This window comes from Acomys minous (genome assembly GCF_964271855.1).
Source record: "Acomys minous genome assembly, chromosome: 15".
NCBI lineage: Eukaryota > Metazoa > Chordata > Mammalia > Rodentia > Muridae > Acomys > Acomys minous.
The window spans coordinates 91,384,845-91,408,452 of NC_140497.1; the positions used below are offsets into that span (position 1 = coordinate 91,384,845).

The 23,608-nt window shown below is 39.0% G+C and overlaps 2 protein-coding genes across 2 annotated transcripts; one reads left to right on the plus strand and one right to left on the minus strand.

Annotated features, from left to right (window-relative positions):
• Positions 1–7,252: 7,252 nt before the first annotated feature.
• LOC311585483 (olfactory receptor 6C3-like) lies at positions 7,253–8,191 on the plus strand (the record flags this gene model as incomplete). Its single annotated transcript, XM_084760703.1, has 1 exon — positions 7,253–8,191. The coding sequence occupies one exon, from the start codon at positions 7,253–7,255 to the stop codon at positions 8,189–8,191; it is 939 nt and encodes a 312-aa protein (XP_084616829.1).
• Positions 8,192–15,890: 7,699 nt separating this feature from the next.
• LOC311584211 (uncharacterized protein) lies at positions 15,891–23,213 on the minus strand (the record flags this gene model as incomplete). Its single annotated transcript, XM_084758311.1, has 2 exons — positions 15,891–16,993; positions 22,282–23,213. The coding sequence occupies 2 exons, from the start codon at positions 23,211–23,213 to the stop codon at positions 16,033–16,035; spliced, it is 1,893 nt and encodes a 630-aa protein (XP_084614437.1). The 3' UTR covers positions 15,891–16,032.
• Positions 23,214–23,608: the final 395 nt, after the last annotated feature.

The window sequence follows — 23,608 nt, forward strand, 5'->3', positions numbered from 1 at the left end:
GCCCTCTTGGGTTTAGGTGCTGTTCCTTCACGGAATCCATGTCTGAATCTTTGGTAGACAATTTTTAGGCGTCTCATCCTCCTGGTCCCAGTTGTGTTTTGCCTCTTAGCTTTGGCACTCCAGTTATACTTTCTCTTGTACTTGGCATGGTAGCCACATTTGCCACAGGTCGACTTCTGATAGTGGTAGGCCTTAGAGCCGCAGCGGCGGCACAACATGTGAATTTTTTAGATTTAACATTTTCTTTTCCCTATGTATTGGTTTCCTGAACTGTATCTTCTACATCTGAGGCTCTGTCCTCCATCTCTGGCATTCTGTTGGTGATGTTTACACATGTAGTTCCTGTTCCCTTCCCTAAGTTTTCCATCTCCAGGATTTTCTCACTTTGTGTTTTCTTTATTGTTTCCATTTTCAGGTATTGAATGGTTTTTATTAATTTCCTTCACCTATTTAATTGTATTTTTCTTTATTTCTTTAAGGGATTTATTCATTTCCTTTTTAAAGACCTTTATCATCTTCATAAGAATAGATTTAAGGTCATTTTCTTGCATTTCAGCTGTGTTAGGATATCCAGAGCTTGCCGTAGGAGGATAGGTAGGTTTTTATGGTGCCATGTTGCCATGGATCTTGTTGGTTGTCTTCTTATGCTGGTATTTAGCCATCTGGTTGTCCCTGGTGTTGTTTAGTTGTTTCTGGCACCTGGGAGCCCTCCTCAGGGAGGCTGGTAGATCTGTGGGCCTGTGGCTGGAAATTAGGATAGCCTGCAGCTGTCCTCTGCTGGCTGTGCCTCAGTTGGACTCCTAAGAAGGGGATTGTGATGGTGGGTTCTAACCTGCATGATACTGGGGTCTGGTTCAGCAGATCTCCTCAGAAAGGTGAGTAGAACCCTGGACTGGAGGCTGGAAGGGTGTTTCTGGGATCTGGCAAACCCTCCTCAGGAAGGTATGTAGAGCCATGGGCCAGAGGCTGGATGTTCCTGAGGCCCAGGAGCTCTCCTTGGGAAGGTGTGTAGAGCCTTTAGTCTTGTTACTTTTTAGAAGGTCTTATTTCCTAAGTGCCCTGCATCAGTTCTGGATTTTACAATACTTCTGTTTTCTCTTCCATAGGCTTCCCAGAGGACTGGATGAAGGGATTTGTGGAGACATCTCATTTAGGATTGAGTGGTCCATGGTCTTTTGCTCTTTGTACATTGTCCAGCTGTGGATCTCTGCATGTGTTCTCACCTACCGCTGGAGGAACCTTCTCAGACGATGGATGAATAAGACACTGATCTATGGTTATAGCAGAATATTATGAGGAGTCATTTTGTTACCATGTTCCTTTAACAGAACAGTCAGTTCTGTTCTCCTAGATCCCTGGCTTATCTAGTCTCATGTTCTTGGCTACTCAAAGAGCATTGGATAGAGGGTCCATCTCATGGAGTGTGCCTTAAATTATTTCAGATACTGTTTGGTTGCTTCCATAAGCTTTGTGCCACAACTGTGTTAGATAAGCAGTTCTCAACTTGTGGGTTAGGACCCTTTTGGAAAACCTCTACCTGTAAAAAAAATTTACATCACAATTTATAACAGTAGCAATTTTACAGTTATGAAATAGCAACAGAAATTTTTTTTTGCTGTTTAACTGTATTAAAGGTCTGCAGCATTAGGAAGTTTGTGAACCACTGCACTAGAGTATCTTATAGGTAGGACACCATTGTAGATCTAAGGATTTGTACCAGTTGGTGTTTACTTTTTCCTTTTGTATAGCACAGATAGCATCTTAGGAGATGCTAGTCAGTTCTGGTGAAGGCTTTGTGTAGGTAATAGATCAACTTCTTCACATACAATGAGCTTTGAAGGGGTCTTCAATAGGCCTTACTATCAGTTTGTGGGTGGCAGCCAATAATAATACTCCCGTGCAGCCGTACTAATACTTCAGGATTGTGTTTTTAAGGGGTGTGTGTGGGTGAGTGTGTGTCTCTACATCTATATGATTTGTGCCTTTTCTTAGTGCGCTCTTAGTTACGTTTCTATTGTTGTCATTAAAATACCATGATCAAGGTCACATAAAGATGAAAAGGTTTATTTAGGCTTATGGTCCTAGAGGGATAAGACCATCAACGTAACATTGAAGAAATATGGCAATTGAAGCAACAAGCTGAAAACACCCATTTGAAGCCACAAACAAGTTTCGGAAAATGAACAAAGGATAGTTTGTACATTTGGAAACCTTGAATCCTGCCTCCAGTGACACACTTCTTCCAACAAGGCCACGCTTCCTGTATTACTTGAACAGTGTGCCAACTGAGAACCAAATATTCAAATGCCTGATAATATTGAGGCAACTCACGCAGTCTCCTTCCTGACCCCCGTAGACTTTTGGCCTTGTTGCAATGCAAAATGTGTTTAGCACAGCTTCAAATGTCTCTACAGCCTCTCATAGTCTCAACACTATTTAAATGTTCCAAGTCCAACATCTGTTCTGAAACTCAAGAGAATCCTGTAACTCTAACAGCATGTAAAATAAAAGCAAGTTGTGTTCTTTTAACCTGTGATGGCACAGAACATATGATACCATTCCAAAATGGAGTTATGAGGGCATGGTGTGGAGGTACTGGACAAAATCAAGATTGGAACCCAGCAGGGCAAGTGCCAAATCCTGTAGCTCCATGTCCAATGTCAGAGGGCTGCAATAGCTTTACTGTTTCAGCTTTGTTGACTGCAATATATATTTTCCTGTTAGGCTGGTCCCACTCCTTGTGTGCAGCTTTCTTTGGCAGAGATCTCATGCTTCTGGCCTCTCCATCGTCTTAGCGACTCCTATGCAATGCAGGTTTTACGCTCACACTTTTACACAGTGGTCTCTCGGGTCCTTTATTCAGGGATTTCCTTGCTGTACGTTGCCCCACTGGGTCTGTTTGACAGCTAGCCTGGTAAGGAGCTTGGGCTTCTTGAATCACATCTACAACATTTTTGTTTGCCTTTCTTCCTAGGATCAGTACCTTCTCAGGCATTTTCCGTATACAAGTTGGGAACGTGGATGGATGGGGTCTTCAGGTCTTCATTCCAATTCTGATTAAGCCCGTCTTTACTCTTGTTATCCCTGTCATCACAAGCCTCGGCTGCAATATCGAGTTTCCTGGTTCTCTTTTTTTTTCTCTTTAAACTGTGTACACTTTGTATTCATTTCTGCCTTATTTGATCTTTTTCATTGTGGCCCTGTTTGAGAGTGATCATTAATAAGCAGGTAACGGGTGGTAGTGTTGGAGTCCCTAAACATAGTTAGACAGGGCAGGAACATACCACATCTGCCAAGGAATGATGTGAGCAATGAGTTGTGTCAGCCCAAGAGAAAGCCTATATGGGATCCGGATGGTGATGCTGTCGCTAAGGTCATTAGGTCTTACCGCATGCCACCATATGCTCTTGATCCTGGGAGATTGGGCATAAGATTGCACGACTTTAGTCCCAGCACTCAGGGAGGCAGAGGCAGGTGGATCTCTGTAAGTTTGAGGCCATCCTGGTCTACAAAGCGAATCCAGGACAGCCAGGGCTACACAGAGCCTGAAAAAAAAAAAAGAGCTAATGTTTGTTATTTTGGGTTTTAATTTTTGGTTCCCATCTCCATTCTTCTATTTTATTTATTTATATGTATATAATGTGTTATGTGTTTAAATAGATGTGAAATCCTCCACGTTCCAATGAGAACATTAACTTTTTGATATCAGATGTCAGATATAGGTAATAGCTCACAGCTAAAGTTTTTAAAAAAAATTTAAGACTTTTGTGAAAGAAACAAATTTCTTATGACTCACCCTCCAAAATTCACTGATTAAATAGTTACCAGCATATCACTATGTCTACTAAAATTTTTGAGTGTGTAGATAAAACCTCATAAAAATACACTTCTAAATTCAGATAGTGACACTGACGAATGCTACTAAAATTAAAAAAAATTAGCTAAGCAAGACATGAAAACCTCTTCCATAAAATGAAGTAGTGAGAATCTTAAAACCAGAAAAATGATCAGCCTATGGCTCCTCAGGAACAGCGAGGCCTCCCAAGCCATGCTCTGGTGTATGTCTTGAGTAGTCAGCCACAGCTGTTGAGGTATCACGAGTGAATTTTCACAAAGCTAATGCACAATAGTAATTTAAAAAAGATATATAAATGAGTTAAAGTTACTCATGCTGCTATGTGCTAGCAGAGATTTGCTAGGGAATGAAACATGGATCCAACCATAATCTTTTTTCATAATGCTTTTATTGATTATTTGGGAATTTCACATCATGTACCACTAGCACCCTCACTTCTAAGTCCTCCCAGATCTACCCTCTACCTTTGTGATCTCTCCCAGAAAGGAGAGGGAGTAGGAGGAGGAAGAAGAGGAGGAAGAGGAAGAAGAGGAGGAGGAAGAGGAGGAGGAAGAAGAGGAGGAATAGGAGGAAGAAGAGGAAGAGGAGGAAGAAGAGGAGGAAGAGGAGGAGGAATAGGAGGAGGAGACAAAACAGAATAGAAGGTTGCCTATCTACTCATATACTCACAGGAACATGGACAAACTCCTGGTGTCCAGCCCCTTAAGGGACACTGAGTCCTTCCCCGCTCACACCCCACCAGAAGCCATCAGTTCTGGAGAGCTACACTTCAGAATCCTCATCACAATCTTTAGGCACTCTCTTCAGTGGTTTTCTGTCTAGGTTGTAACTTTTTTGGGGGAGAGGGATGGTAACCTTAACCTCAACCACCAATAAAATTAATAAATTATGTACAAGTCTCCTTGGATATCCCATGTGAATGTTACGGAATGATAAAGTGTTTATTTTTATATAGGCAACTTGACAAGGAATGCCACCAATTACTCAATATTAACTGGAAAAGCAAGATAGGAATGTTGGACATCTTGTGTAACAGACTTTTATATCTGTAGTTGTGAAATGTGTAAAAAGTAATAATGTACATAAAAACTATATGAGTGTGTGATTGTGTTTGCATAATACACGAAACAATTTGGTATAATACAGTATATTTTTATTTTAAATAATCAAAGATTTAAAATAAATGCAGGCCAGGATAAGAACACATTGCTGTGGCTCTGGATCTCACACTATGGAGCAAATGTCAATTTTTGAAATCGAAAAATAGAAAACAAGGACAAAGTACACTTCAAAACTTCTAAAGACATTAACATAAGGCTTTCTTAGTTTCCAATTCTGCTCTGCACTGGCAGAATTTACTAATTATAACATATCAGTAAGACTGTCAAAGAGGAGCCTATTTTAGGACAGTTTAGTCCTGGGTTTAACTAATCCCAAATGAATTGTGAATAAATTATCTCCTGAGCATAGCCTGAGTCCATACACTTATTAGGAAAATTGCTTGACCAAAGGGAAGCCAAGTTGGATGTAATCAGTTGATTGGTACACTTTTTTCCTCTGTCTCTCTATATTGTTTGATTTTTAAGAAAGAGGAGCCACAACATCACTACATACATGTCTTGAATTTCTGCTTGCATCCTTCATGTGTTTAGTTGAGTATATCAGGGATGTATATATTGGCCAGAGAAGGTAAAGTTGTATTTATGTTTGTACAGTTTTCAACTTTATTTTATCCAGAGACTTTCAAAATGTTTTACTTTTTTAGTGTCTTAAAACGATATCAGGTGTTTCATTCTCTTAAGGAATTTTATTTTAAGAATAAAATAAAAACTTTAAATGCAATCTGTTACGTGGAATAATAAAAGAGATTCAGGATGCATTTATTTTCATTTCTATGTGAGGCTGTTAGCAACCTTACAAGCAATTCAGCATGTACTTTATAACGTGGCAGGCTTCAGTGCAATAAACAGAGGCAAGATGGCCTGAATGACAAAAACATTTCCTGGAGAATATTATGATTATGTCTATTTTTGTATTTTCAAGTGGCAGAATTTGTCATGGCTGACCATTTTAGGGTCTTATATCTGAGTGGCATTACTATATATACCAAACAGTGTGTTTCATATTTGTGGACAAATGCATTTTTTTAAATCCATCACTGAAAGGTTTAATGTACTGGAAAAATTCAAGGATCTAAAACTATCATTTAAATATATTTATTACTGTTAATTTTACATTTTAGTATATTTTAACTATCATGTAAATCATATAACAGTTGGTTTTGATGATATATTGATGAAAAAGATATGTATATTTCTAAAGAGAAAAAGAGAAAAAAAATGCTGGGACTTGGGAGACTACAACAGGAAATGGAGAATAATGCCCCTTATCAGATTTAGTACTTATCACTCAATGCACTTCTCAGCATAGAAAAAGTACAACAGATCTGATGATAACTTATACCACAGACTTTATGTTGTCTGTGAAGTATCAGGAGAGAACAGGATGATACAAGTCATGTGGTTTGCAGCGTAGAGCGCTGTGGCTTGATAAAGTAAATCCTATAATTTTATTTACTCTGACAATTCTTTGAAAAGGAAGGCACTATTATATTATTATCTAACTATTTATATATGAGAATAAAAAATCCTTCATATGAGTTCCTTTTGTCCTCAAGACACTTTAGATATAGGGCCATAAAGGAAACTTCATAAAAAGAAAATGTGGCAAAGTGTGCCAGAATTCACAGGAAGTAATTATGGAACCCTGGCTCTGTTTAAATTATTTCTCTGGCCCATGTTTTTAATTCTCACAAATCAAGTTTTTTATATAATAAAAGAAAATCTATTGTGATTTCTGTGTTGTAAACACATCTTCTTCCTTGGCCATTTTAAAATAACACCTATTAAGATTGAAAATGACACGACAGCATTAGGTTTAACAAGTATGATTGGATGCTGTTTCTACCAATGAACTAAAGAAGTTTGGAAATAGTTTTAGAATTGAAATTAAATGTTACATATTCAGTCTTGAAAGCATACAACATGCAAAATCAGAAAACAATGTTTCATATTAAAAATGAACATACTATTAAAATATCATTATACTTACCTATAGTTAAAAATACCTTATGCATACGAAAATTAGGACCATATGAAGAGTGTTTGTGTATAATTATGGGGATCTTAAACACTCATCTACAAAAATATTTCCTTTCCACAAGATTTTTTTTTGTGTAAGAGGAATGAGCAAAGATTAGAAAATCCTAGTGGAAATGGTTCATTGCTTTATTTGAATTGTAGTCATATCAATATTTAAAGTAGTTTGGTTTCTTTTATATTAAATTTGCACCTTGATTCGTTTTTTATCAATAGATTCTATGGACAATAAATCAGCATGAGAAACCACTCTGTGATTATTGAGTTTGTGCTCTTGGGCATATCAGACGATCCAGAACTTCAGGTTGTGATCTTCATCTTTTTATTCATTGCTTACATACTAAGTGTGTGTGGAAACCTAAGCATCATCATCCTCACCTCGTTAGACTCTCAGTTAAAGACTCCTATGTACTTTTTCCTCCAGAATTTCTCCTTCCTAGAAATTATGTTCACCAGTGTTTCCATCCCCAGATTTTTGGGGTCAATAATTACTAAAGTCAAGACCATTCCCTATAACAACTGTTTGGCTCAGCTATTTTTCTTCATCTCCTTGGGTGTGTCTGAGTTCTTTCTTCTAACTGCTATGTCTTATGATCGCTATGTGGCCATCTGCAAGCCACTGCACTACACCATCATCATGAACCAGAGAGTTTGCACCCTTCTCGTCCTCACCTCGTGGCTGGGAGGGTTTCTGACCATTTTCCCACTGCTCATGCTCATCCTCAAGTTAGATTTCTGTGCTTCGAATGTCATTGATCACTTCTGCTGTGACTACTTCCCCATTTTACAACTGTCCTGCTCAGACACATGGCTCTTAGAGGCATTTGGCCTTTACTTTGCCTCCTTCACACTGCTGTTCACACTGGCACTGGTGATTGTGTCTTACATCTGCATCATCAGCACCATTCTGAGGTTCCCATCTGCCAGCCAGAGGAAAAAGGCCTTCTCCACCTGTTCCTCTCACATGATTGTCATCTCCATCTCTTATGGAAGCTGCATTTTCATGTATGTCAAGCCTTCTGCAAATGAAAGGGCATCACTGACCAAAGGGGTGGCTGTTCTCAATACTTCAATTGCTCCCATGTTGAACCCATTTATTTACACACTTAGAAATCAGCAAGTTAAACAAGCCTTCAAGGATTTGATTAGTAAAGTAATGCTTTATAGAAACAAATGAAAGTACTCACTAACATGAATATCATTGTATCTATTCAAAAATGGAAGAATGAAACTTTATATTATAAGCTCATTGATTTCAGCTTTTATTTATTTTTTTATTGAAAAATAAAATCATTCATATTACATCTCAACTGCTATCCCATCCTGTGCAACCTCCCATTCTTCCCTCCCTCCCGCTTTCACCCCATTCCCCTTCCCTATGACTGTGACTGAGGGGGATCTCCTCCCCTTGAATATGATGCTAGGGTATCAAGTTTCTTCTTAGTAGTCTGCTATCCTTCCTCTGAGTGCCATTGGGCCTCTCCATCAAGGGGACATGGCCAAATAAGGGGTACCAGAGTACAAGAAGAACACTATGATGGGCAGATCTGGGTTTCAGCTTTTAAAAGCAGTATTTTGTGATTATGGGTGTTTTCTCTGCATGTATATCTGTGTACATTTCTGTGTAACTATTGCAAGCCTGGTCCTCACACATATCAGGGTAGGACATTGGATCCCCTGGATCTATAGTTGTGAGCGGTCATGTGGGTGCTGGACATTGCACCACTGTACTCTGGAGGAACAGCTACTCTTTTAACCCCACACCCAACACTCCAGTCCTCCAACTTTTTAAAAATTAAAAGTTCTTAAAGTATTTTTCTTTAAACCTTTTTAGGTATTATTTAACATTTCTTCTGCATTGAAACAGTCTATCCTGGAGGAAGTGGGGATCAGTGTAAATGGTATGAAATATTTAATACCCATTCATATTGCAGAATATGAATCTATTTTTGGTTACTATCATTGTATCCAAAATTATGATGTTAATGGTAAAATTCATTTACACTTGGTGTTGTATGCTTGTTATTATTTTCTTTTCCATTTCATTGGTCACTGTTTCTCAATCTCCCTTTTCTAACTTCCATACAGATGTGTGTCACATTATGTGTTCCTTTAGACTGTGTGTTCTATCATGAGTATTCCTTTTTCTGCACATATTTGGTGTGGTGTACAAGTGTCGTGGTTTGTGTTCCTATGTGTGAATGTGCATGCCTGTGTGTATGGAGACCAGAGGACAGTACTGGGTGTCTACATCTATCCCTCTTCCTTTTTTTTGATGAAGAATCTCTCACTAAACCTGGAGCTCAGGGCTGGGCATGGTGGCACACGCCTTTAATCCCAGCACTTGGGAGGCAGAGGCAGGTGGATCACTGTGAGTTCGAGGCCAGCCTGGTCTACAAAGCGAGTCCAGGACAGCCAGGGATACACAGAGAAACCCTGTCTCAAACAAAACAAAACAAAACAAAACAAAAAAACCTGGAGCTCAGCTAGGCTCGCCATCAGCAAGCCCCACTGATTTCGTTTCTGTTCCCTTCATCTCTTGGGTTACAGACACACGTGGGTCTCTGCTCAGAGTGGATGTGGCTACTGATGCCCAGACTCTGATCCTCATGACTGTACAGCAAGCACTCTTAACCCCCGAGCCATGGCCCATGCCCAATATACTGTGCAATTTCATTACAATATCTTAGTTCCTTGAGCAGTTGGCAGAGAAACAATCATGATTCATTGTCTCATGGTATATGGGCTGTATGTAAAAATATGCCAAGTAATCTTTTTTTTTTAATGAGAAAAGAAGTTTACTGATTTTCACTCGCAGCAAATAAGCTATGTAACTGGGATATATATATTATAATTCACATGCAGAATCTCCATGAACAAAGAAAATATGAGCTCTTATTGATATATATATATATAATATATAATGATACACAGACATGCATAAATATATATTTATCTAGGTTTGAGTTTCATCATATATTTATTTGGACTTATACTTTCAAAATCCATTCATCATTTACTGGACACTTGAGTTGTTTCCAATCCTAGTTAATATATTAAGCCAAGTATTCTTAAATGCATTATGTCTGATACTCTTCCTTTTAAAATTTTTGTTCTTTCATCTCCTCAGTCAAGTTAGCACAAATAATATGTATAGAATGGGAAACTAAGTCACAAAAACACTTTCAGTGAACAGGAGGAAGAATAATTTTTTATCAATGCCCATTTCTCTGAATCAGATCATAGTCATAAGATGATGATATTGGTACTATTTAATATATTCTGAATATTATTAAAATTGTATGAAATTTGGAGGTAATATATGTCTACATACTAGATATATATAAAGCACTGGAGATTATGAGCATTGGTTCATAGGCAAGAACTTAAAAACAAATTTTTCATATATGAGAATTTCATACATGTTTGCAATGAAATATAGCAATTCCTCTGTTTCTGCCTTCCAACTCATTCCCTCACAACCTCATGTCTTTTTCATGTTCGTTTGTTCATAAGACACTTAGTGCTGCTTGTATGTTCAAGGATGTGAGGCCATCATCTGGAACATGGCAAACCTACCAGTGTCCACAGCCTCAAAAAAATGAATCTCTCTCTTCCACCAACTATATACGACAAAAGCTCCTCGGTAACGGGTGTCGTCTGTGCTGGGAGTTTGATTAGCTTGATATTGTAAAGGTCTTGTGCAGGTCACCACAGCTCCTGTGACATCATGGGTATGATAGTGCATGCCATGTCCAGGGGACGGTATTCATTGCACTGCCCCCATCTTCTGCTTCTTACATTCTTTCCACCTCCTCTCTCTTTCTGTTGTTCTTCCTCCCTTCCTTTCTTAAAAATTTATTTATTCACTTTACATCCCAATTGCAGCCCTCCCTCCTGTCCTCCCCGTCCTTCCCTTACTCTCCCTTCCCCCCATCCTCCCTTCCCTACTCTGCAGAAAAGGGAAGACCCACTACCACCCCATCCCAGCACATCAAGTCGCATGAGGATTGAATGCATCCTCTTCCTCTGTGCCCTAGTGAGGAAATCCTGTCGGGGGAAGTGACTGAAATTCAGGCAACATAGTCCATGTCAGAGAGAGCCCCACCCGCTAACTTCAAGCTCTACTACAGAGCAATAGTAATAGAAACTTCATGGTACTGTCATAGAAACAGACTGGTTAATCAATGGAATTGAATTGAAGACTTATCTACAGACACTTGATTTTTGACAAAGGAGCAAAAAAAAAAAAATACAATGGAAAAAAAGAAATAATCTTCAATAAATCTAACTGGATGTCTACAGGTAGAAAATGCAAATAGATCCATATTTATCCCCTGCAGAATCCGCAAGTTCAAGTGGATTAAATACCTCAACATCAAATGAGATACACTAAATCTATTAGAAGAGAAACTGGGGTTCAGGGCACAGGAGACAACTTCCTGAGACACCAACAGCTCAGGCTTAAGATAACAATTAATAAATAAGACCACACGAAACTGAAAAGCTTCTGTAAGGCAAAGGACACTGCCAAGAGAACAAATGGCAGCCACAGACTGGGAAAAAACTTCACCAACCCTACAAAGGGTCACTATACAAAATATATAAAGAACTCAAGAAATTAAACACCAACTAACCAAATAACCCAATTAAAAATGGGGTGCAGAGCTAACAGAATTCTCAACAGTGGAATCTCAAATGGGTAAGAAGCACTTAAAGAAATGTTCAAAATCCTTAGCTGTTAGGGAAATGCAAATAAGAAAAAGCCATTCTTGTCTTACATCCCTCAGAATGGCTAAGATCGAAAACTCAAGGGGCAGCTCATGCTGGTGAAGATGTATTGAAAGAGGAACAGTCCTCCATTGCTGGTGCAAGTGAAAACTTGAACAAGTCCTTTCCAGATCGATCTGGCACTTTCTCAGAAAACTGGGACTAGCTCTACCTCAAGACCAAGACATACCACTCCAAGGCTTATACCCTAAAGATGCTCCACTTCCTCTTTCTTGGTGCTCCCTGAGCCTTGGTGGATGGAGACTAAAATAGATGTCCAGTTCAGGCAGGGCACCTAGCACCCTGTGCACTTTGACGGCATCCCTCCACCGAGGGCTGCTCACTTGTGAGAGAAGCTCTCTGAGAAAGCCCGGGAGCAGCCCAGATCTCTGTGTATAAACATGAACACTGAGAAGGAATTTGATAACATCACCATTTCAAATAACTTGGACCTTCCTATCCATGGGCTTTTATTCCAGGATTACATAAAAAATATAGAATTCTGCCTGTGAAGCAGAGAGGTTCAGCAAGTGGTCACGTATCCTGACCAGTCTAGCGGCTACTGCACCAGTGGACACATTCTGACACATTTTGTCTAACAGGGCAGTGTTGGGGCATGCAGTGTCTAGCGCTGCAGAAGGCCGTTGGTGTGCATGTCTCCACAGTGTCTGTGAATTCATATGTGTGTCAGCCTGCGGTGCCTGGAAGCCATTGTCTCCTCTGTGTTGTCTTCCAGACTTCCTGGCTTCTGTAAGGATTAATCTTTCTACCTCTTCTTCTGTATGGGTCCCTAAGCCCTTAGAGAGGCGGTTTGATGGAGGCATCCAATTTAGGAGGGAGTGTTTCCAAAGTCGCTCCCTCTCTGCACATTGTCCAGTTGTGAGTCTCTGTATTCGTTCATATCTACTGCATGAGGAAAATTCTTTGGTGATGGCTGAGCAAGACACTGATCTATGGGTATAGGAGAATGTGTACTACATTGGTATAATCATCAGGCAGAACAACAGTGTTTAGCATCTGTCTATAACTATTGCCAATCTAGTCCCACGTTCTTGGCTACCTGAACAGTGTCAGGCATGATTCCATTTTTGTGGAGTGGGTCTCAAAAACCAATAAGATAGTTGGGTACCGTTCTTGGGGCCAAAAAGCTATGGCTACACACGTGTAGGCCCTTGTGGAGAGCCTGCTACTGTTACTGTTATAACTTGGCCTAGGTTTTTAAGCTGCCTCTCAGTGACACGTATTGTGCTCAGGGTTAGGGTAACAATCAACTGTCATCAGAAAAGTCTCATCAGTTGGTGGCCGTAACAGACACACAATTGGTCAGGTAGCAGGGGATAAGAGACTTCAGAATGCTAAGCTGTATACTGGGCATCTGTATCTCAGCCTGTGTAAAAAAAAACTGTGAACTGACTGTCAACTATGGACGGGGCAGAGTGCAGAAAGCTCTTTCCACATGGCGGTCTTCTAGAAAGAATTGCATACACTGTGATAAGTGAACGCACATGAGGGAAAGGGCGTGAATGGAATTCCCTGGCATGCACAACTCATCTCATCACCAACATTCTTGGCTCTTTTCACGTGGCCAGAGATGATGAGACGTAACACTCAGGTGTCTTCCCTTGCTGTGCTTGGATTTGCTTAAGCTAACTGTAAACACCACCTCATGCCTTGCTTGTTTTAGTAATAAAAATGAGAAGTGCTTTTGCACTACTCTTCAACTCTAACGCTTGGAGTCCTTGGTCACCACAGGCTGATATTTTGTCAGTCTGTGAAGATAGCCTTGAGGGTCAGGTGGGTTGGCAGCAGCTCCCTCTTCTCCTCAAGACTCAGTTATCGTTATGGAAAGGGAGAGGAAAAGACCGTAAGAGCAAGAGGTGGTGGGATGACAAAATGTAAGGCAGTATTTCAAACACAGCAAAGCAGTTGCACATATAAACTCACAGCGATTGTGATGGTGAAGGAACGCACATAATCTGTGCAAGCTCAAACCAGAGTAAATCCCAGCGTGGCAATGGGAGGCAGACATGATGATTAACCCCAGCTGAGTAGCTATTTACAACTCATGATGGCCTGGAGACAGAGAGTTCATTTTCTTTAAGAATGTGGCCCCTGGGAGTTGGACCATGATCCAGTGGAAGGACACATATCTAGGAATATATGTGTAGCACAAACGGTAGTTGATTTTTTTTTAAAAGAACACAAAAATTGCGTGGGTGAGGAAGAGGGTGTGAATTATGGAGGAGTCAGGAGGAGGGGATGTTATAATAAAAATATACGGTACAAAATTCTGAAAAAGCTAGCAAAACGTGGAAAAATACCATAGTATATTTTGCACATTTCCTTTAATATTTACTTATTTTATAAATAAATCAATAGATTTATCGGCACTCAGTAGCGCTCCACAGATGTGACACCTAGAAACCGTAGCAATGATCAACATGGCAAGGTATTCCCTAAAGGAGTGGGCAGGAGTAGAACTTATGTCTTGGCTGTGACTAAGAACTAATTAAACTTACAGATGGCTCAGCTTGAGCGAGGTCATGCCTGTTGCTGGAAACTTGGCTAACTAGCTACGGTTACCCAACTAGCTAGGGTTAGTAAGGTCATGATCCTTGACAAGAATCTACCATCACGAGTTTAATAGGCAAGCATAATTACTAACTTTATTTTATAGACTTTCCCCTGTACTCATAGGTAAGTGTAGCTTTTACTACTCATCAAAAGAAACTTCTCATTGAAACGGATGGAGAACATTATAGAAAACCACAGCTGGTCAAAGTGAAGAGATCAGCGTCCTGCAAATGCCAAGCATCAGTGAACTCATTTATAACACAACTCCTGCACTCAAGGCTCAGGGAGCAGAAAGGAAGAGGGGACAGAACTATTTTAAGAGCCAGAAGAGAAGTCTACTCTGAGATCATGTCTCTCAGAAATGACAGGAAATCTGTAGCCATGATACCTCAACAAATTTGCTGCCTATGCACAACCCGAACATGGGAGATCTGGAGGGAGCATGGGATGGACTGGAGGGGGGAAAGGGAAAGAGGGGGAAACAATGTAGTAATAATTGAAACATGTAAATATGTTTTTTATTATTTTGTATGTACGCATGTTTTGACTGAGTGTAGGTCTGTTCACCATATTTGTACCTGATTGCTGAATCTAGAAAAGGATGCCGGGTCTCATGTTCTTAGAGTTACAGATAGTTGTGAGCTGCCATGTTAGTGTGGAGAATCAAATCTGGGTCTTCTGGAAGAGCAGCCAGTGCTCTTAACTGTTGAGCCATCTCTATAGCCCTGACATTTTTCTTTTAAATTAACGTGTTTTAATTTTCACTAATGAATCAATATTCCCATGAGGCATGTATAGTTTTCCTATAAAACTTACAGTGATACTTTAGGATTGTTTATGGTAGATGTAATTTAGTAAGGCATTAAATTCTGTATTAAATACAAGATAAAGCATCATTTGTATTTGTTATTGCAAATAAGACAAGTAATAGGATTATATAACAACCATTGTCATTATAGTGTGAGGATGAAAGCATTAACAATATTATTAAACCAAGATTTAAATATCATTTGTAATATTAAGTCTATTGTTGTAAACCCATTCTTTTTTCTTAGTTCATTGTTCTGAGCAAACAGTAAAGTACCAGCGGTCGGTCCCTCCATACCTAAAGGTTATATAGAAGTCAACTAAAAGGTGTGAAGCATTTAAACAAAAAATTGCAGATATAGTGAAAATGCTCAATTTATGGTTTTCCCTATACATTACAAAGAATTTACCTTGTGTTCAGCACTTTCAGCAATTTGGAGATAATTTAAAGTCTACAAGATGTACATAGGTATGTGGGAATCCTGAGCTATTTAATGTAAGGGGTTTGTGCATATAAGCATTTTAGCATCCTCATGTGGACCCTGAACCAATTCCCTGAGAACACCAAGAGGTAGATGGAACTTAGCCTGGTGCCTGGAGCCAAGATCCTAAGGAAAGTTGGAGTTAGAATAGCAATAAACACAATTATTCAGTAAGATTGCTTCATCACTGTTTGCTTAACTTTTTTTTTTGGTGGGGGTGAAGACATATTTTTACTCCCTGATAGTGTTTCATACATAATTATTGAGACATTTAGGTTTGATGAAGTTTCCCAGTTAGAAAGGTAAAGCTAAACCTTTTAAAGATACAGTTTGTGGATGACACATATTTTTGATAAAAAGTTGATTCTCTGTAGTAGTAAATTCCCTACTTCTTGAAGAACAGCACAGTTCTTTTAACTGAGTCACTGAAGGCCTGTCTGACTTGTTTGTTCCTCAAGGTATAAATGAACGGGTTCAACATAGGGGCAATGGAAGTGGTAAGCACCGTCACGCCCTTGTTGATAGCCACTGAGTCCTTCGCTGAAGGTTTGACGTAGATGAAGATGCAGCTGCCGTAGGTGATGGAGACCACGATCATGTGGGACGAACAAGTGGAAAAGGCCTTTTTCCTTTGCTGGGCGGAAGGGAATCTTAGAATGGTCTTGATGATGTACACGTAGGAAAGAACCACACACACAAGGGTCATGATGAAGGTCAGCACCGCGCAAACGACCACCATCTGCTCGATGAGCCATGTGTCCGTGCATGAGATCTTTAGGAGGGGAGATGCGTCACAAACAAAATGGTCGATAACATTGGAGTCACAGAATTCCAGATCGAGGCCCAGGCTAAGTGGCGGCAGGACCACCAACAAGCCAGCTGCCCAGCAGCCGAGGATAAGTCTTCTACAGACCATGCTGTTCATGATGGTGACATAGTGCAGGGGTTTGCAGATGGCTACATATCGGTCGTAGGACATGATAGCCAGGAGAAAAAATTCTGTCACGCCAAAAATATCAGTGAAAAATATCTGGATGGCACAGCTGTTGTATGTAATTGTCTTGTCACCTGTTGAGATGTTGTATAAGTATCTGGGAATGCAAGCAGTTGTAAATGAGATTTCCAAAAAGGAGAAATTTTGTAAGAAAAAGTACATAGCAGTTTTTAGGTGTGGATCCAAGAAGGTAAGGGAGATAATTATGAGGTTCCCAGTTATACTCAGCATGTAGGTGAGAAACAGAAAGATGAAGACCAGGGTTTTCAGCTGTGGGTCATCAGTCAATCCCAGTAGGATGAACGTTGTTACTGTGTGATTTCTCATAATTGAATTTTTACCTCTATCCAGTCTGAACTTAAAAATTCAGAGATATCTGTTCAAGAGTAGTAATTAACAGGAGAAATGTTATGAAACTCAATGCAAATGCATGTATGCGTTCTGTTTGCAAGGACAAACACACTGATGGTTCAGGTCCTACAAATATGTGCTTGATCTTTTCAGCATAGAGTTAGAAAACCAAATGGCCTTACCTGTGCATTTCAGAGTGCTATGAGTGATTCCTTCTCTTTCCGTTTGATTCTTCTTCTTCTTCTTCTTCTTCTTCTTCTTCTTCTTCTTCTTCTTCTTCTTCTTCTTCTTCTTCTTCTTCTTCTTCAACTGCTCTTTGGGCTCATGTTTTCTCAAGCAGTTTGAGTTGGTTGCTAATGCTTTGTGAGACTGAGTTCCTCTTAGAGGCTGAGTCCTGATGTGAAATCTTGCACTGTCTTTGACTTGTTTACATGTTTCTTGAGGTTTTGTTATTTATAAAAACCACAAATAGTTTCCATTTCATTGTTATAGGCTTTCTATTTGTGGTCTAGTATGCTGGAGCCTGATATTATAATTGTGAACATTCGTATTTTCTTTAAACAACTCCTTCACTAATTATTACCCCATCTCTTCCTCTTAATCTTCAGTTTAAAATTGCATTATTAACCTGTAATGGCATAAAAGGAAGGAAATGTCTTGAGGGAAGGTTTAGTGCACAATATGATAGTAAGTAATGTATAAAAATATGTTTTATGAAATCACAGTTGCTTTTAGTGCTTTTGGAAGGCACCGAAAATATCACTATCAATATTAAGTAAAAATCGCCATGTTTAGCTGTTAAGTCTATCTTAAAAATAGCTCAACTTTACTGTCTCTAAATTCTACCTTATATGCAAATAATGCTACTGTTCATACACATCCCTTTAGCAGACACATTTGAGCTATTTTACCATCCTGATCCACAATGCTTTCTTCTTCCTGTTAACAAGTTCAATTGTCAATATAGCAAGGTCATATTTAGTTAATTATTTATATTTAAAATTTATAGTAAGGTTATTCAAACACTATAAAATTTGTTTTAATTTAGTGACTTTGTAAGCAGAATGTGCATTTTTGATGTCTAGATTAATATTCTATTTATTTCTTATTTTGTAGCCCCCAAATGTGATTTTTCACAATTCCTTACATGAATTATAATTGTTTATTATAGAAAAATATACATTTAAAAAGGCTGATTAAGGAGAAGTCTATAGAAATGAATAATTTATAGATACAAATTAATATTTAATATTGATAATAATATAATCATAGTTTACTACAGTGGCATAAGGTACATATATGCAATTATATACAATATATTGTGTATACAACATATTTGAAATGAAACTCTGCTACTACCAATTCATGTCATTGTAATGATAGCTCTGTTAAAATCTATGTACTTGGTAAAATCCATTTAAGAAATATCAAATTAGTTATTCATCAAAAATAAAAATTGCTAGCTAGAATTAGTGGTATATGCTTATTATATCTGAAGGTATTACGTGAGTCCCAGACCAACCTGATATACATAGCAAAACCCAGTTAAACATTTTAAAATATCTATCTATGTATCTATGTATCTATCTATGTATCTATCTATCTATCTATCTAATTTTAAGAATATATATATTCTCTCCCTCTCTATATATGATGGGACGAGCCACACAGCATTCATAGCATACTTTCATAGCTTACCTTGTGGCCCCATATGCCACACTTTTCTTCTTAATTTCGATACATTTGTTTTTCTTGCTGATGCCTTTATGTAACACTTTGTATTTTATTATTTGTCAGCACAATTCTATTTTCTTGAACTTTTAATCTACAAAAATGATCACTCTTCGATCAATTGTATAGCTGAGCATGCCTGGGACACAGGTTCCAAGTGAAATACTTGATGTCCATACCTAACTCGATCTCATCTTTTAACTGAACCATTATCATTAGACCTTCATGACAGGTCACACTCTGAAACAAGCACCTGTCTCGTCTATCAGGAAGATCTTCCTTCCATGTTCCTTGTTTTCAGTTCTACTTCCGATCCCCAGGCTACCATATCACAAATTTCTAAAGAGTTGCATGTAGATATTTTCCCCACGGCTTTCAAATTATCCAATTTAGATGACTTTTATTCTTTGTTGCCATTTTCGTTTTGTTAATCCAGGGCTTTGCATAAGTTAGGGAAGCACCACTCAGATATAGCCTGTTTTTATTGTATCTTAATATAACTTTATTAATGTGTATGCCCTAAGGTGGTGTTTAAATTAGTATTATATTATAGTTTTCATTTCTAAATGTAGGAAGTTGGTGAAGATTTTTTTAAACTAGAGGAACACAGGACCCAAGTGTCAAAAAACAAAACAAAACAAAACGAAACAAAACAACAACAACAACAACAACACAACCTGTAGTTGATAGGATAGAATTCACTATACTCACCTTTCTGGCAGTGTTTCACAGCATTTCTCTCTTAGTTGTTTAACCTCAGTTATTCTTGTAAACTTGATTTGATGACGATTATTTCTGGTGACTACTTATTAAATCTAACGACTGAACAAATATAGTAATGTATACAACAATAGCAGTCTTGGAAGGCATAGGGGTTTAGATTTTCTGTTTTTAATCATTTGGATCAATTTTCTCATTGATGGTGCAGTACCACCATAAGAAAATAACTTTGTTACTTTTGCTATCCCTGAGAAATAGGTTCAAAGAAATGTCTGGTAGTTCGGGAAGAGCTGATGTTCTGAACTCTTTGCTCAGAAAGAGGGTTTTCAAGTATCAAGATCGATACTTATTAACTTGCCACACCAACAACAAATAAACACAAGAGTCCTTGGTGACCCGGGCTCAGAAATAAGTAATGAATCATTTATGGGAACAGAGTCTTTGGAGATTTGAAGCACCAAAATCACTTACAAGAAACTGCAAGGAAAATGTAGAATCTAATTAAAAGAAAACCTAGTCCAATTTCTTATACTTAATTCATGTTATATCAGGTGTAAAAGATCTAAATCTAAATTTCTGAATTATCAGTTTGTTATGCAGTGAGTAAATTACACGGGTTTAAAATAGCACTGTTTTATATTTTTAACAGTTAATTAATTAATCAGTGTATATGTGTGTACATGATGTGTGTGTTTGTACGCAGGTGTGTGTGTGTGTTTGTGTGTGTGTGTGTGTCACAGTGACGTATTGATGTCCAAGGACAGTTCTGTGAAGCTGTTTCTCTCCTGCCATCTTTATGTGGATTCTAGAGAACTGAGTGGCTTATACAAAAGCCACTATTTAATGAAGCATCTTGATGACTTCAGAATATTATTTCTTGTAAGTCAAACTGTGGGGCTGAAAAGCTGGCACAGTGCCAAGAGTAAATTGCTTGATGTGAAAACGTGAGGACTTGAGTTGTAATCTTCAGCACCTATGTGAGGCTGGCTATGATAGTGACTCTAATCACAGTGCTCCTGCGGAAGGTGAGAGGTGGAGACAGGAGACACTTATGGGCCTGATATCTTGGCTTTGTAGCACCATGGCACCAACAGAATTTTACAGGCAAATTAGCATCATAGATCAAAGGGATTAAAGGGGGTATGTGTTTACCTTTCTCCTTTGGTAGCAAGCAGAGCACCTTCCAGTACCATGAACACTAGTCATTAGGGGCACCAGTCCTGCCTCTTTGTGTACAATAAGTTGTGTAAGCACTGTCTTCATCAGTAGGGCCTTACCGTCAGTTTATGGCAAGAAACCAATAGCCCTGTCCATAGCCTACGTTGTTTTGGAGCTCCTATGGCACCCCTTTGGCCAACAATTCAGTTAGATACAATGCATTCCCGGGATTGGAAGCTTCATTTGGTGACGAGAGATGTTCAGTTGGGGACCCATCTCCCCCATTATTTGCCAGTTTCATTTGTACATATTTTAGGAAGCTTCTACTGTGTTAGGTTCCCATACAACCCATCAAATGGCTGATTTGGGTGGCCCTATCTGTATTCCCTCCCTCAGCCCACCTCATCGCTTCCCCTCTATTTGGTCCCCCAGTTCTAGTACCCCCCATCCAACCATAACTATATATATTATTTTTCCTCTCTTTAGAGAGATCCATACCATCCCCATTACCTTGCTCTCTATATAACCTCTGTGGTTAAATATATCGTATTTTGCTTACCAATAACTTAACAGCGTACATCCACACACAAATGAATAAACACTATATTTGTCTTTCTGGATCTGGGTTACCCAACTCAGGATCAGTTCATTTGCTTGATACTTCATGATTTCATTTTTTAAAAACAGCTGAGTAACACCCCACTGCGTAAATGTACTACACGGTCTTTATTCATGTGTTCATCGACAGAGGCTTAGGTTCTCACATTTTGGCTATTATGAACAGAGCAGCAATCAACTTGATTAAGCAAATGTCTCTGTAGTTGAAAAAAGTGTTCTCTGGGTACATGCCCAAGAGTGGTATAGCCAGACCTTGAGGTAGATGTATTTTCATCCTCTGGAGGAACCACCACACTAATTTCCACAGCGGTGTTACAAGTAGGTCCTCCCATCAGCAATAGATGAGTGTTTCCTTTACTCCACACCCTTGCCGTCGTGACCTGCCACTTGTTTTATTGATCTTAGACATTACGACAGGTCTATGATGAAGTCACAAAGTAGTTTTGATTTGCACTTCCCTGATGGCTCCTCCTTTGAACTCACAGAGATCCACCTGCCTCTGCTCCTAAGTGCTGGGCTTAAAGGCATGAGCCACTACTGCCCAGCTGAACCCCATTTCTAATTGAGTTACACGTGCTCTTGATGTCCAGTTTTAGAGTTCCTCATATAGTTTAGATATTGGCATTCAATTGGATGTGTAGTTGGTAAAACCATTCTGTAGCCTGAGCTTTGTCTGAATGATGGAGTCCTTTTGTCTTACAGAGGATTTTCCGTTTCATCATGGCCCATTTATTGGTTGTTGTTCTTAGTTGCTGTGCTAATGATGTTGTGTTCAGAAAGTCCCTTCCGGTGCCAGTGAGTTCAAGACTATTCCCTACTTTATTGTCTATCATATTTTTAGTGTGTTCGGTCTTATGCTGACTGCAAGACTAAACATATTCAAAATTTTTGGTTTTTAATGGACATAGAGAAAGTCATGTTCATAGTGTTCAAGTTTAAAAAGAAAGTGTGAGCATAGAAAGAGTAAAAAACATGGATATAGAAAAATACCATAGTAAAGCTTCAGGTTTTGCTTTCACTCACCTTTTTAGTTTAGGATTCTTCATTTTTTTTTTTTTTTACATCTTTGAGAGGAATGCAATTTTTTTAACTGAGTAATTGAAAGCTTGCTTCACCTGCTTGTTTCTCAGTGCATAAATAAAGGGATTTAACATGGGTGAAATTGATATGATAAGAAGTGAAATCCCTTTATTGATAGCCACGTCATCCTTGGATGAAGGTTTGACGTAAATGAAGATGCAGCTCCCGTAAGTAATGGAAACAACAATCATGTGGGAAGAGCAGGTGGAGAAGGCCTTTTTCCTTTGCTTGGCAGAGGGAAACCTCAGGATGGTCTTGATGATGTAAACGTAGGAGAGGACCACACACACAAAGGTGATGATGAAAGTCAGCACAGCACCCACGATCACCATCTGTTCTATCAGCCATGTGTCTGAACAAGAGATTTTCAGGAGAGGAGCTGCATCACAACAAAAATGGTCAATGAGGTTCGAGTCACAGAATTCCAGGCCCAAGCCTAGACCAATCGGTGGGAGAATGATGCCCAGGGCTGCTACCCAACAGAAGAAGATGAAGTAGTTGCACACTCTGCTGTTCATGATGGTCATGTAATGCAGAGGCTTACAGATGGCCACATAGCGATCATAGGACATGATAGCCAGGAGAAAAAACTCTGTCACTGCAAAGAGGTCTATAAACAACAGTTGACTGGCACAAGCAACATAGGTAATGGACTTGTCTCCAGATGAAATGCTATATAGAAATCTGGGGATACAAGCAGTTGTGAGTGAAATTTCTAAGAAGGAGAAATTTTTGAGGAAAACATACATAGGCGTTTTAAGGTGGGGGTCAGTCAAAGTGAGGGTGATGATGGTTAGGTTTCCAGATAAGCTCAGCATGTAAGAAAGGAGCAGAAAGATAAAAAGCAGAATTTGTAGCCGGGGGTCATCTGTCAGACCCAGCAGGATGAAGGTTGTTACTGTTCGGTTCCTCATTCTTCATTGCTGTCTCTTGCCCAATCTAGTAGAAAAATAAGGAAGACTTTATAAAACGTCAGAGTTGAGTCAGGTGCTAAGCCTAAGACAAACGAGCTTGAGTGTCATTCCTATGTTACTATTGGTTAGTGAGGAAGCAAGCGGATACTACAAGCTGATGTTTGGTCATCTCTTTGTGTCACATAGTAGCTCACATTTGAACCACATATTTCATACTGGTATTCCTATGTTACTACTGTCTAGGTGTAATTGACGCCAGCTTAAAACATAGTCTTATAAACATCATTCCACAAAAATTTCCCTTTAAATTAATTGCTTTTGGTCCAACACTTCTGCCTTCCCCTAACTTCTTTTTCCAGACTAGGCTTTTAGAAAAGAACTACTGAAACAAATGA